The sequence below is a fragment of the Eurytemora carolleeae genome, unplaced genomic scaffold (assembly GCF_000591075.1).
Source record: "Eurytemora carolleeae unplaced genomic scaffold, Eaff_2.0 scaffold128, whole genome shotgun sequence".
NCBI lineage: Eukaryota > Metazoa > Arthropoda > Copepoda > Calanoida > Temoridae > Eurytemora > Eurytemora carolleeae.
In genome coordinates, this window is record NW_019396173.1 from 350906 (window position 1) to 363949 (window position 13044).

Sequence of the window (13044 nt, forward strand, 5' to 3'; positions counted from 1 at the left end):
TTTTTGGTTGAAATATAATTTTTATAAATAAAACTTTTTATATTTGTCGTTTTTATCTGAAAAAAATATAGTTTTCTGTCAAATATAAGTATTTTAAAGTCATCTGCACAAAAACTTGAAACACCTGTTTTACATATTTTTGAGTTTTTGGGTCTATTTAGCAAAAATCATTATTCAAATGTTAACTTCTTTATTAAATGTTTTTAATCATAAGAGACAATTTTTATAAAAACAATATTTTTCAAAATTTTTCTTCCGTTCCCTTTAAAAGTTAACAAACTATTTACATAATAACTTGAAACGCAGTGCAGAAGGAATTGATTCATTTGGTGTCAAGTACCGTCCCTTTTTACCCGCTAATGTGTACAACTTACAACAGTCAGTACGGTGCTTCAAAAAAGGATATTTTCCACGGTTCTGTTTGAGATAGATATTTTTATTTGATGTACTATGTATCAACCCGTATTTACTTATATAAGGATCTGTACTGTGTAATTGGTTTGAAAACAAACTGTATGTTTTTCTGTTTTTATCGTAAGAGACCTAATCCATTAATGGTATTGACAACATCTGTATTGGTTTATTCTTTATATCTATTCTACTATTTATACAAGTATTCTTTATATCTATTCTACTATTTATACATGTATTCTTTATATCTATTCTACTATTTATAAGGGGGATTACCCTTGTTAAGTTAGCAGAAGGAGATGGCGCAACGGAGGGGGATTTATCTCTAATTCTCTAATTCAAAGGGATGGACTATACTTTAAATGTCGTCTTCCAATCAAAAATTACCTCAAAATTTCATTCGCCGATATCAAACATTCTCAAAGTGAAAAGACAACAAATTAAAAAGATGAGTTTAAATTTAGTTTTTGTACTTTATAATTCGAGCATTTATTGAAAGTTTGCTGACTTATTGTAAATCTATATTGTATGCGATGAATCCCTGTAAATGTTGTTTAGTTGTATAGTATCCATGGTATCCATGGTTACTGGAATATCTAGTAGGGATACATTTCAGTTCTAGGGTATCTTAGTTGGATATCAGGGATACATTACAGTTCTAGGGTATCTTAGTTGGATATCAGGGATACATTTCAGTTCTAGGGTATCTGAGTTGGATATCAGGGATACATTTCAGTTCTAGGGTATCTTAGATGGATATCAGGGATACATTTCAGTTCTAGGGTATCTTAGTTGGATATCAGGGATACATTTCAGTTCTAGGGTATCTTAGTTGGATATCAGGGATACATTACAGTTCTAAGGTATCTTAGATGGATATCAGGGATACATCACAGTTCTAGGGTATCTTAGTTGGATATCAGGGATACATTTCAGTTCTAGGGTATCTGAGTTGGATATCAGGGATATATTACAGTTCTAGGGTATCTGAGTTGGTTATTAGGGATCCAATTTCTATTATTCTATAACTGGATTTATTAAGATGAAATTTTATTGTTATTTTGAAAAATTGGGTTTAAGCTTTAACTCGGGAGAATTGGCTAGCAAATTCAAATATATATTGTTTAGTTGATTTTTAAAAAAAGATAACTATATAATGTAGTATTAGTATGGATGACGAATTTTTAAAGATCACAAAAAATGTTCCCAATTTTCAGCACACAGGAATTATTTCTTTTATAATATATAAATATATATATCTGATATTTACTTTCCAGTTTGCAAAAAGAAGGGATTTAAGTATAGTAAATATATTTAAGGAAAAGTGCAAGGATAGTAATTATAGTAAATATAGTAAGGAAAATAAAGATAGAAACCTTTTTTATTTTTTCCTTTTTTTTCTTGATTTCAGAAAACTCCTTTCAAAAATAAATGTTTCCTGAAGTCTGACTTGCAGAAAAAAATGTAAAACACTTAAACTCGAAAAGTTGTGTAGTGCAGTGTATGAAAGTGATAATTGAAAGAATAGAAAAATGAGTAAACAGAAAAAGAAGAGTACGGGGCCAAAGGTAAAAACAAATTTGATAAAATAACTAAATATGAAATGAACATAAAAAACATTATATTATTCGAAAATTTAGTTTTATGAATAATGTAACTACTGTTGCACAAGATCGAGGACAAGAAAGTCTGAGACCGTCGTCAAATTTAGCTCAAATTTCATATTAACGAATTTTGTATATATGTAGGATTGTTAATCGTTTTAAAAAACGATCAAAAAAACGAATCTTTTTAGTTTCGTTTAAATTATTTTCTAAAAACAAACGTTTCGTTTTCAGAAAAAAACTTATCGTTTTTGAAAACAAACCACTCGTTTTGAACTTTCAAAAAAACCTAAAACGATAGTTTTTATAAAATGATTTGTTTTTTTAAAAATAAAAAAATCGTTTTTGAAAGCAAGTGTTTTTAAAAACTATCGTATTTTTAAAAAACGATCGTTTATGAAATAAAATTTCGCTAAAGAATTTGAGTTTTAAGACAATTAATTTCAAGGTCTTTCAGAAAGATAAGGTTATGAATGTTGTTTTACATGTTTTTTATCGAGACAACCCTGAATTTATTCTAAACCTCGGATTTTCCGACAAAAATGTATTTTCTCTTTAAAAGCCCGCCAGGTTCCAATGTCTACTGGAGACATTCATTAGACTGCAGTAATTACGTCTTTCGGCCTTTTTGAGCGGTTGAGGATGCCATTCGGCCTCAGGAACAGTAGATGTACCTTCCAGAGGTATATGGATCAGATGTTCACCATCGTTGATGGAACAAGTAGATAGCCGGAAGCAATTTTTCTCCAGTCTACAACAGCAGAAGAATGTGCCAAGGTTTTATTTCAATCCTGGATCGCAACCTTTGGAGTTTCATCCGTGAGCACAGTTCACGACCTCTATCTGGATTAATCTTTGCAGGTTCCTTGGAATCATACACTCTCCAACCACATCTTTCCATCCACAGTCCAATGGCCTGGTGTAGAGGTTCCACTGTGGTCTCAAAGTGTCTCTGAGCGCTAGATTGTCTGGAACATACTGGTTCAATCATCTACCCCTGGTGTTACTTGGTCTCTGGAGTGTTCCCAAAGAGGATTCCGCCTCTGAAGCTCTGAAGCTCTGAAACCAGACCAGAATCCTTCCAGTCTAACCTCCTGCTCTCCTGTTTTCATCAGGGAAGATTCATCTAAACCACTGCTTTCTCTGCTGTACGGAGAACCCTACCTAGTTCTCTCCCGGAATCCAAAGTACTTCCTCGTTCAAATAGGTTCCAAGCCTGACTCCATTTTCGTGGACTGGCTTATACCAGTTTTCTCTGATCAACCTTTAATCTCTCAACAACCTCCCCGACTTCTATTGGCTCCGGCTCCGTTGATTCCATCTCCATTTACTCCAGCTCCATTGACACTGACTCCATTGACTACGGCTCGGTAGACTCTGGCTCCGTTGACTCCGGCTCCTTTTACTCCAGCTCCAATGACTCTGGCTCTGTTGACTCCGACTCCATTGACGCCGGCTCTGTTGACTCTGGCTGCGTTGACTTCGGCTCCTTTGACTCCGGCTCCAATGACTCTGGCTCTGTTGACTCTGGCTCCAATGACTCTGGCTCTGTTGACTCTGGCTCCATTGACTCCGGCTCCGTTGATTTCGGCTTCGTCAACTCCGGCTCCATTGACTCCGGCTCCGTTGACTCCGGCTCCGTTGATTTCGGCTCCATTGAATCTGGCTCCATTGACTCCAACCTCTCTAATACCTCTAAGCAAGTGCTATTCTCACCTCAGCAGTCTACTCCTCTCCTTTTTCGTCGGAACCCTCGAAGAGAAGTTCGAAATAAGCATCAAGTTCCTCATAAACTTCATCACCTCAATGCTGGGGGGACCCCTGTGGAGATCCGTAGATATCGTCTTCCAGTCCGGAAGCTCAACCAACCAAACCTATTATATTTGATAGCACCTTAAACCCATGTTGTAACTTAGACTTCAATATATATCTCAGTTCGTTTATTTTGTTCCTTTATTGGTCGCTACAATGATTAAAAATGTGTTCTAAATGGACTTCTCAATGAACTTTTTATCAGAGCCTTTCTATTTGGGCTAGTTGTATATAGTCTTAGAATCAGAACAATTTAATTCAAAAACTAGAAAGCTGACATATTGCTTTCAATTTTACTTTTAATGTTATTGACATACGGATAGGGTATATTTTTCTTTTCTTATACGGAAAAAATAGCTACAAGCACCACTAACCCTATCCTGGTTATGCTGTTTTTGTATAATATAGGTAGGAACCTCCCTTGACCTCGCCCTTAGAGTTAACCCTATCTCTTCTGGGGTGCTTGAAAACCAGGATACGCGGGTGTGGGGGGGGGGCCTCTAAATCCCATGTGTGTCTAAATATGACAAGTGATACATCATTGGAAAGCTCTTATGCTTTACTTTTAAAATCTGCCAAAATTGGAAATTTGCAAAAATTGAAAGTTTTGTTAAAAAATTATAATTAAGAAAAACTAAAACTGTGCAAATTTCTTTTGACGGGCCGGTTGTAATGGTGTATGCTAATAATTTGCAAATTTTTTTTTAAACTTGTGAGATTCATTTCCTTATGTCATAGGCTTTCCAAAAAAATAAATCAAAATTGAAATCTGACAACTGAAAGTGAGTAAAAACCAAGGGTGTAATGCAAGGAAAGTTAATTGCGGTCGTGTATACTCTGGGCGGAATTTGTTAACAAGAAAAGATGCATCAGTATTCGTTTAGTATCCGAGGAGGTTAAAAGCATTAAATTTTGATAATTTTGATAATTCACCTAATAGTTTCCTATGACCAGAATATTTCATCGATTATTTATGTGAAAGATGGATCCCATGTCAGGCTTTTGACATCCGTCTTGTGTTTACATTACCGCCCAGAGACAGTACACTGCAGTACAAAAGATGTGTACACTTCTGAAATAACTTTCCTGACATTACATCCTTTGTAAAAACAAAGATTTAGTTTGTTACAGGAAAAAGTAATCATTCAGAACACTTCAACAGCCTCAGACCAATACTTTTTGAGTTATGTAAAAAAAAAACTACTGAGGGGGGGGGGTCAAATTGCCCCCCTTCTCTCAGCAGGTTAAGATATGGGGAGTTGTAATACATGGCCCAATTCCAACTGTTTGAAAAAAAAGTTTTGCATAGAAATTTTATTTAATATTTTGAGATCGAGTCTCTAGAGGATCCGAACGAACATAATAATTTGATGTGTCCCATGATTAGTTGGACACACTGTATGTCTTGTAAACAGTTTATTTTTGGGACACCTTGAACTGAGAAACCTGATATGTTCAGTCATAAATACAATTTGCTTGTTCACCAACCTTTCACGATCTTTGAACCAATGACTATATCTGGCATTCCCATATTAATGAATTATTAAGAGCATATCTAGCTTAACTTTTTAAGTGTTTTTTTTGTGGGCAAAATTCTAATCAATTGCTTGCATCAGAATGTGTATATTTAACTTTATATTGGGTTCCATAATATTTATTTATATAAATTATATCGTTGTTGTTCACATAGCGTTTGTTAAATGAATTGCTGCATACTTATTACAAACTCGTATTTTCTAATCCCACTTGTTTTCAAACAGATGATTTAGACCTGTGATATTTCAATCAAGAATTCTGCTGATAAAACAGACAAGGTTTAAATATTAAAGGTTTACACTATCAAGTTGCAAAGATATAGAGATTAGGGGCTAGTTTGAAGTGCCTTTTTTTATCTTTTTAGGCTGCGTTCTTCGGGTTTAGTTTACAAATTGAGATTCGAGAAAATTTATTATTCAAGGTCGGGGTTGGCGGAGATACCGGGGCAGATGCTGAGAAGGAGATTGCTCGGATGAAGGCGGAGATAGAGGCGGAGACACGAGCTAGAGATACCATGGAGTGGACAAATATGGAGTTAGAGAGATCTGTTCGAGTCATGGAGAAGAGTGTTCAACAACTAGAACAAGGTTAGTTGTGTTCAGGTCATGGAGAAGAGTGTTCAACAACTAGAACAAGGTTAGTTGTGTTCAGGTCATGGAGAAGAGTGTTCAACAACTAGAACAAGGTGAGTTCTGTTTAAGTCATGGAGAAGAGTGTTCAATACAAGAACAAGGTTAGTTGTGTTTAGGTCATGGAGAAGAGTGTTCAACAACTAGAGCTAGGTTAGTTGTGTTCAGGTCATGGACAACAGTGTTCAATACAAAAACAAGGTTAGTTGTGTTCAGGTCATGGAGAAGAGTGTTCAACAGCTAGAGCTAGGTTAGTTGTGTTCAGGTCATGGACAACAGTGTTCAATACAAAAACAAGGTTAGTTGTGTTCAGGTCATATAGAGAAGAGTTTTTTAACGGTTAGAGCAAGTTTTGGGGTGGACTTCGCGCACTTTTTAACCTTGAGAAAACAGTTTCCTATAATGAGAAAAAAACTTAAAATTTGCATAGGGGCATATCAAAAAACTGTTTGTGCAAAAAAATTGTATATTTCTGCAGAAAAGAACTAAACTTTTGCTTTAAACTCTAATTGTCTAATCTGATGTCAAGGACAATAACCAGGGAGTAAGGACTAATAGGGAGATATAACTGACGCGGTTCGCCCTACCATATGATCATATATGCTTTGCAGACGGTACTTCATTTGAAAAAGAAATATTTGTCTGATGAACAATTACCGCGTATACAATAACCTATTCTGAATATTTCTTATACAAATGGAGTACCCGTTTGCAAAGCATGTATAATCATATGGAGAACAGCGTCAGTTGTATCTCCCTTCTATTTCTTACTCCCTGACAATACTCTATAGGAACTCTTTTAGATGGAGCACTGGAATTTTAACAATCATGTTATTTAAAATTTTGCAAATTTTTTTGCATATTTGAAATGGCATGGTCAAGGGCTTTTCAAAAATGTATAATTTTTCATTTTTTGGACAAATTTTTATTTTGCAAACATTTTTACTATATAACTGGATTTTGCGATAAAAAAATTCAATTTTTGCAAATTTAATTTTTTTTTGCAGATTCTAAAAGTAGAGCACAAGAGCTTTCTAATCATGTATCATATGGGATTTAGAGGGGGGGGGTCAAATTGCCCCCCCCCCAGCATATCCTGGTTTCCGAGTACCCCAGCAGGGATAGGGTTAAAATATCAAAGTTTTACACCATTTAGTTACTAAGATATATAGGCATTATGAAATTAGATTTGAGGCGAGTAAACACTAATCATTTTTTAAATATTTTATTTTTAATTTATGATAGATAGAAAATAATACAATAACAGAATCCTGTCACCCTTCTGGATTAAAATTGAAACTATTTGATATCGTATTAATATTTAGGAAATTTTGAATCCGATGATAGTGAGATAAAGCAGAAATATGATGGACAAATGCAGATTAATCTTCAGCTGATTGAACAAAAGAAATGGCTAGAACATGAGCTAGAGGAGGTAGAATTTTTAATAGATAGACAGATTTAATAGAAACTTATCGTTACTTCTTACAAGGATTATTGACGATATTTCAAGTTCAGAATAAACAGTTGAATGCCCTATGTACAACAGCGAATTTTAAACCTTCGTCTTAGCTTTTAATATGAAACTTTTTAATGGAAATTATAAACTCTAGTTTTTTTATGAAACTTTACAATGGAAATTATAAACTCTAGTTTTTTTAATAAACTTTATAATGGAAATTATAAACTCTAGTTTTTTTATTAAACTTTATAATGGAAATTATAAACTCTAGTTTTTTTATGAAACTTTACAATGGAAATTATAAACTCTCCAGTTTTTTTTATGAATTTTTATAATGGAAATTATAAACTCTCCAGTTTTTTATGAAACTTTATAATGGAAATTGATCTAGATAAAGCAGAAGATCCAGAATGATAAAATAAATCCTATCCCTGATATGCTCCTGGACTGGGATAAGCTGAGTGAAACAGAACTTAAACGTCTTGTATCACAGTTAGAGAAAACTAGAAATGATCTAAGGTATATTAGGACAAGCATATTTCGTGATTTTTTTCATTTCAGACGACTCTGCAAAAACATAATCTTAATGTGTCAAAACAAAACCTTCCATAACCATAAAAAATCAACATAAATCAAAGTTGTCCAAAAAGAGGAAATTCGTATTTTACAAATGCACCTACATTTTTCTTTTTGTTACAAAATTATTTGTTTACTGTTTACTTACTATATTTAATTACCTTGTTAAATCACGTATTAAGTGAAAGGAATCTGTTTAAACTGCACAATTGCTGTGCAACATGTTCATGGACTATTTAAAGTCATAACTTAATTCTAATATCGACTTCATGTTCTAGAATTTTAGCTGGTTATTAAGGAGTATATATCATGACTAAATAAACAATCTTGTTTTAGGTCAGATATAATAGATGTAGAATATAGACTAGACAAGAAGCATCATGAATAAATAATGTTTTAGGTCAGATGTAATAGATGTAGAATATAGACTGGATAAGAAGCAGCATGAATATATAATGTTTTAGGTCGGATATAATAGATGTAGAATATAGACTGGACAAGAAGCATCATGAATATATAATGTTTTAGGTCGGATATAATAGATGTAGAATATAGACTGGATAAGGAAGGAAAAGAGTTTCATCATTATGAAGATTTTGCTCAAATGTACAGAGCTGAGGTAGGATATAGGGGATGTTCACGAAAAATAATAGGGGGTCTAAGTCTTAACTACGTTGAGCGTAAAGGGACTGTTTGCATATTTTCCCCATATTTACAGATCTTTGCTCTATTATAAAATTGATAACTTTTCATTTTGGTCCTTTTCCGCTTGCATTTGTTTTGAAGAAGTTATCGGCAAAATTTTCAACGATTTTAGTGTAAGAGCTGGCAACCTTTGAATCACTGTGACCACAAATGAAAAAAAAATATTTCTCAATCAATTATAAACATTGATATTTATTTTCAGTCTTGATCAGACAAAGCTTTTTAGTGTACGGTTGTGAATCGGGCATTACAATTACAAAATGTACGCTTACGTCTTATTGATGTAGAATCAATATTGATTGATTGATTAATACGAAGGAGGGGGGGGGGCGGCAATGTTTCCATATTTTTCTTGATTTTATAATTGATATATTTACACGTTTTTTGTTTTTTGTTTGTTTTCTGGTTGCTCTTATTACTTTAGATAGTTTGTTGTAAAGTTATTTCTGTGGTTAGGAAAATGTATTGAATGGTTCTAATCATTATTATACTTTTACATAGTGCAACCTTGACAAAACTCTTTTTCTTTACAATATGAAAGTGAAAACACTCATTGCTGCCACTTTTGTGGAACATTAGGAATATTTTCAGCTTGTTCGATAAAGATTAGTTAAATTACCGTTATGAATGGAGAAATCAAGTTGTAATTGGCTCTTATTAAATTTACAGGCGATTTACCATTAGCAACAAAATTTTCTGTAAGCCTTATTCTTATTTAAAGAGGGTCAACAATTACAAGGGTACCGTTGTGAATCGGGATGTTTTTAAATGGAAGTTCACTTAAAAACATCCCTTTCTGGGGCTGCAGGACTAAATTCAAGTGGACTTAAACACTTTCCTGCAGTGATAAAGGAAAAATAAATTATTAATATTTCAGCAAAAAAAAGATCAATTTAAATTTTGGTTTGTTGATTTTTTCGGAAATTAAAAAAATTTGAAGATGAGATCATCCCCCGCGTTAATGAGATTTAGGATTAAATGCATCGTTGTGAATCGCACAAGCTACTTTTTAAATGGAAATAAAAATTACGGCAACATTCCCTTAATGTTTTTTCAAAAACTTTGTTACGGAACTTTTTATAAACATTCGGTTATTTTCATTTAATTTAACCTGAACAATTATTTTCATTTTTCCACAAAGGTTAAATTTAAAAAATCTGCTATTTGTTAATTGAACTTTGCCCGGCACTACTCATTAGCTATTGCCCTCTTTCCAGGTGAAAAGTTTGGTTCGAACCCTTGATCAACTACAGCGGCATGGAGCACAGCTAGGAGTTCCTCTACCTGGACTTCCGGGTAGTGGGTCAAACCTCAAGGAGACCCCCCCTGCTCCTTTCAGGTCCAAATAAAAACTAAAGAATTAAAATTTTAATTAAATTGAATATATACATTAGATAAGAATATATCTATTTATGTCATTGTGATGGGTATTATTAAAATCACAGCAAAAACTGTTTCGCACGCATCATACCCATTTCAATTACATATATAGTTTTATTCAGTTTTACTTAAATTATCTAAAAGCATGTCGATAAAGTTACTTAATCACCCTATTGTAGGGTGATTAAGTAACTTTAACACCCTATAATGAGACAAATTAGGTATGAAATTTGAATTTTTGATAGCAGGGTGAAAAAGTTACTTTTTCGCCCTGTTGTAGGGCGATAAAGTCATTTAATCACCCAACAACGGGAAATATTAGGTGTGATAAATTCCATCAAAATTAAATAAAATATATAATTGAGCTGGTGGTGCTTTGGATCGTGAATTGTGATGAAGTTTACGCATTGGACATGTTACTACATTTTTAATCCATTTAAGAAAAATAGCAATAATTTACGGGTTTTAAGTAATTTCTATTTCAGTGTAAGGGATGTTAACGATTTCTTTTTTTGAAAAACAATCGTTTCGGTATGAAAACGAAAAAGATTTTTGTCTGTAAATGTCGTCTTCTTTGTTTATAAACCGTTAACGATATTTCTTTCGCCGTTAATGCCGTTAATACTTTAATATACCGTAAATGACTGTGCCGTTAACAATTTTTTTAGCGCTTTGTGCTGTATACGCCGTTAATTTTGTAATAACAGTACCATTAACGGCTTGAGCCATTACAATTATTGAACATTTTCTGTTAACGCCGTTAATAAAACTGAGATTGTTAACTATAAACGGTAACTAACGTTCTTACCTTTAAAATCAACCACTAACTGAAATTTTTATTTTTTAACAGTTGGAACTAACCGTTAACGAAACGGCTAGAAAAAGTTGGAACGTGACCAGCCCTAGATAGAACAGCCAAAGAATAATTTCACTGCTCTTTAAAAAAAAATTGTTAAAATTTAATTTCAAAAATTTAAAAAAAAGTAAAAATGTAATCTCTGTTTTAAATTAAAAAGTGAACTTTCAGTTCGGTTTACCAATTTTTAATTTATTTGGTTCTTTTTATTTTCAAAAGTTCCAATCATAATGAAACTTTGAATAATCCAAGTATAACTCGTTCGGTGGATGAAAATTAATGGCAAATGAGCTTAACTTTGTTAATCTTTTATAAGGTCTTTGCTCTGAAAGACTATTTAATTTATACCACTTAATTTTTGTAGAAGGCTAAAACATGATATATTTTACAGTGGATTGAGCACAGAGAGTTCAACACCTGGAGGATGGATGTCTGGTTCCTACCCAATGAGTCGTAAACACTCTGAGCTTATTAATTCACCACCTCCTTCAAGAAAACTTTCAACATCACCAACTTTTAATAGGTAGCTCATATTATTCTAAATTTTTATTTTTAAACAAACTCAAAGCACTTTCCGTTTTTGTTATGAAAGTCTCTTAGATAAAAATTTTTACAACTTTTTAGGAAAGTATAAGTTTATGCGATTGCTTTATAATAAAGCAGGCAAAAATATATAAAAATATAATTTTTATTATTTTTAGAAAAAATGCGCCATCACCAACAAGAAAGACTTCAAACAGATCCCCATCGATTTCTCCCACTAGAAGAGTTAGATCAGAGAACGGTACATCTAAGTCCCCATCTAAACGTGGAGCAGAAAATGGCCCAACAACGAAAATGGATCGAAAGCTAGGTACACAACGTAAAACAGCTGGGGTCAGAAATCTACCAAAAATTGATCGATCTCGTAAACAAGAGAAACCTAATGGACGCTCTAATTCAAAATCTCCTGAGAAGCAAGTGAATGGCAAGGCTGAAAAGCCGCCTCAGCCACCGAGTGAAACTAATTCAAAGGCCGAAAAATCAGCTGATTCAACAGCTGTTGAACTCAATACCGTGAAAGAGGAAGAGGATTCTTAAAAGTTCCATGAATCAAGTTTGTAAAATAAAGTGAATTTTGATAAAGATAAAAGCAATGTTTTCCCTAGTTTGGCAACCAAGTTTAGCATTTATAAAAACATATCTATACGTACCGTGCAAGGGTTAAAGTAGTTCAGATTTAAACGTTTGTACAAATCTTTAAATTTTTTGAGAAGCTTCGGAAGTTCGGGCAATGTTATAAATTGAAGACTCACTTTTTACGAGGGTTAAATATCTTTACAAACTGTAGTCTACTCGGCAAAATTTCCGTTTCTTTTTTTCTCTGAATTATTTATTGAATTTCTTATTTTGTTGAATAGAGCGTAAAACTAGGTAAATTAAAAGGTCCGTCATTTTTTATTGTATATAATTGATATTATCAAATAAATTAAATGGTTTCAGTATTTTGTGTTTTATAAAATTAATTTAATTCCTCTTTAGAATCCTGTTTTGGTCACACCCTGCAGGGATAGCTTAAATTGATTTATCCTAAAATCTAAAAGTAGAAAAATTGATTATGGTGATCAAGGGTTCAAAATCAAATATACTGCATCTAAAATTAGAAATTAAGAGTAAGTAGCACGTGTTCGGTTCGTTTTTTTAAATCAAACATTTTTATAACTGTTTTTTCATTGATTTTAAATATATTTATTCGAGAGAATGAGTATATGATATATAAGGGATTCAGAAAATCGTGATTTTAAAGTCTCCTTAAAGGGAATTCAATAGACGACTTAACACATTATTATGATTCTACTCTCAGCTTGCTTGTGTATACGTTTCAACTATCAACCAAGCTTGTCATATGAGCAGATCCAGCAATTTTTCTTTATTATTGAACTAAACTTATCCGTTTTTTGTTGTTGTCATTTTTAACTAAAACCTATTTTTAACAAAGTATCTATCTATCTATCTGTCTATCTATCTATCTATCTATCTATCTATCTATCTATCTATCTATCTATCTATCTATCTATCTATCTATCTATCTAT

The 13044-nt window shown here is 32.9% G+C and overlaps 1 protein-coding gene across 2 annotated transcripts; it reads left to right on the forward strand.

Moving 5' to 3' along the window:
* Window positions 1-1827: 1827 nt before the first annotated feature.
* LOC111697148 (BUD13 homolog) lies at window positions 1828-12118 on the forward strand. 2 transcript variants are annotated; one of them, XM_023467043.1, is made up of 8 exons: window positions 1828-1979; window positions 5785-5950; window positions 7318-7427; window positions 7846-7973; window positions 8559-8649; window positions 9953-10074; window positions 11363-11494; window positions 11673-12118. In XM_023467043.1, exons 1-8 carry the CDS (start codon window positions 1944-1946, stop codon window positions 12049-12051), a joined length of 1164 nt encoding a protein of 387 aa, XP_023322811.1. In that variant the 5' UTR covers window positions 1828-1943; the 3' UTR covers window positions 12052-12118. The 2 variants fall into 2 exon arrangements, with proteins under 2 accessions (XP_023322811.1, XP_023322812.1); XM_023467044.1 differs by lacking the exons at window positions 1828-1979; window positions 5785-5950 and adding an exon at window positions 5957-6048.
* The last annotated feature ends 926 nt before the right edge of the window (window positions 12119-13044 follow it).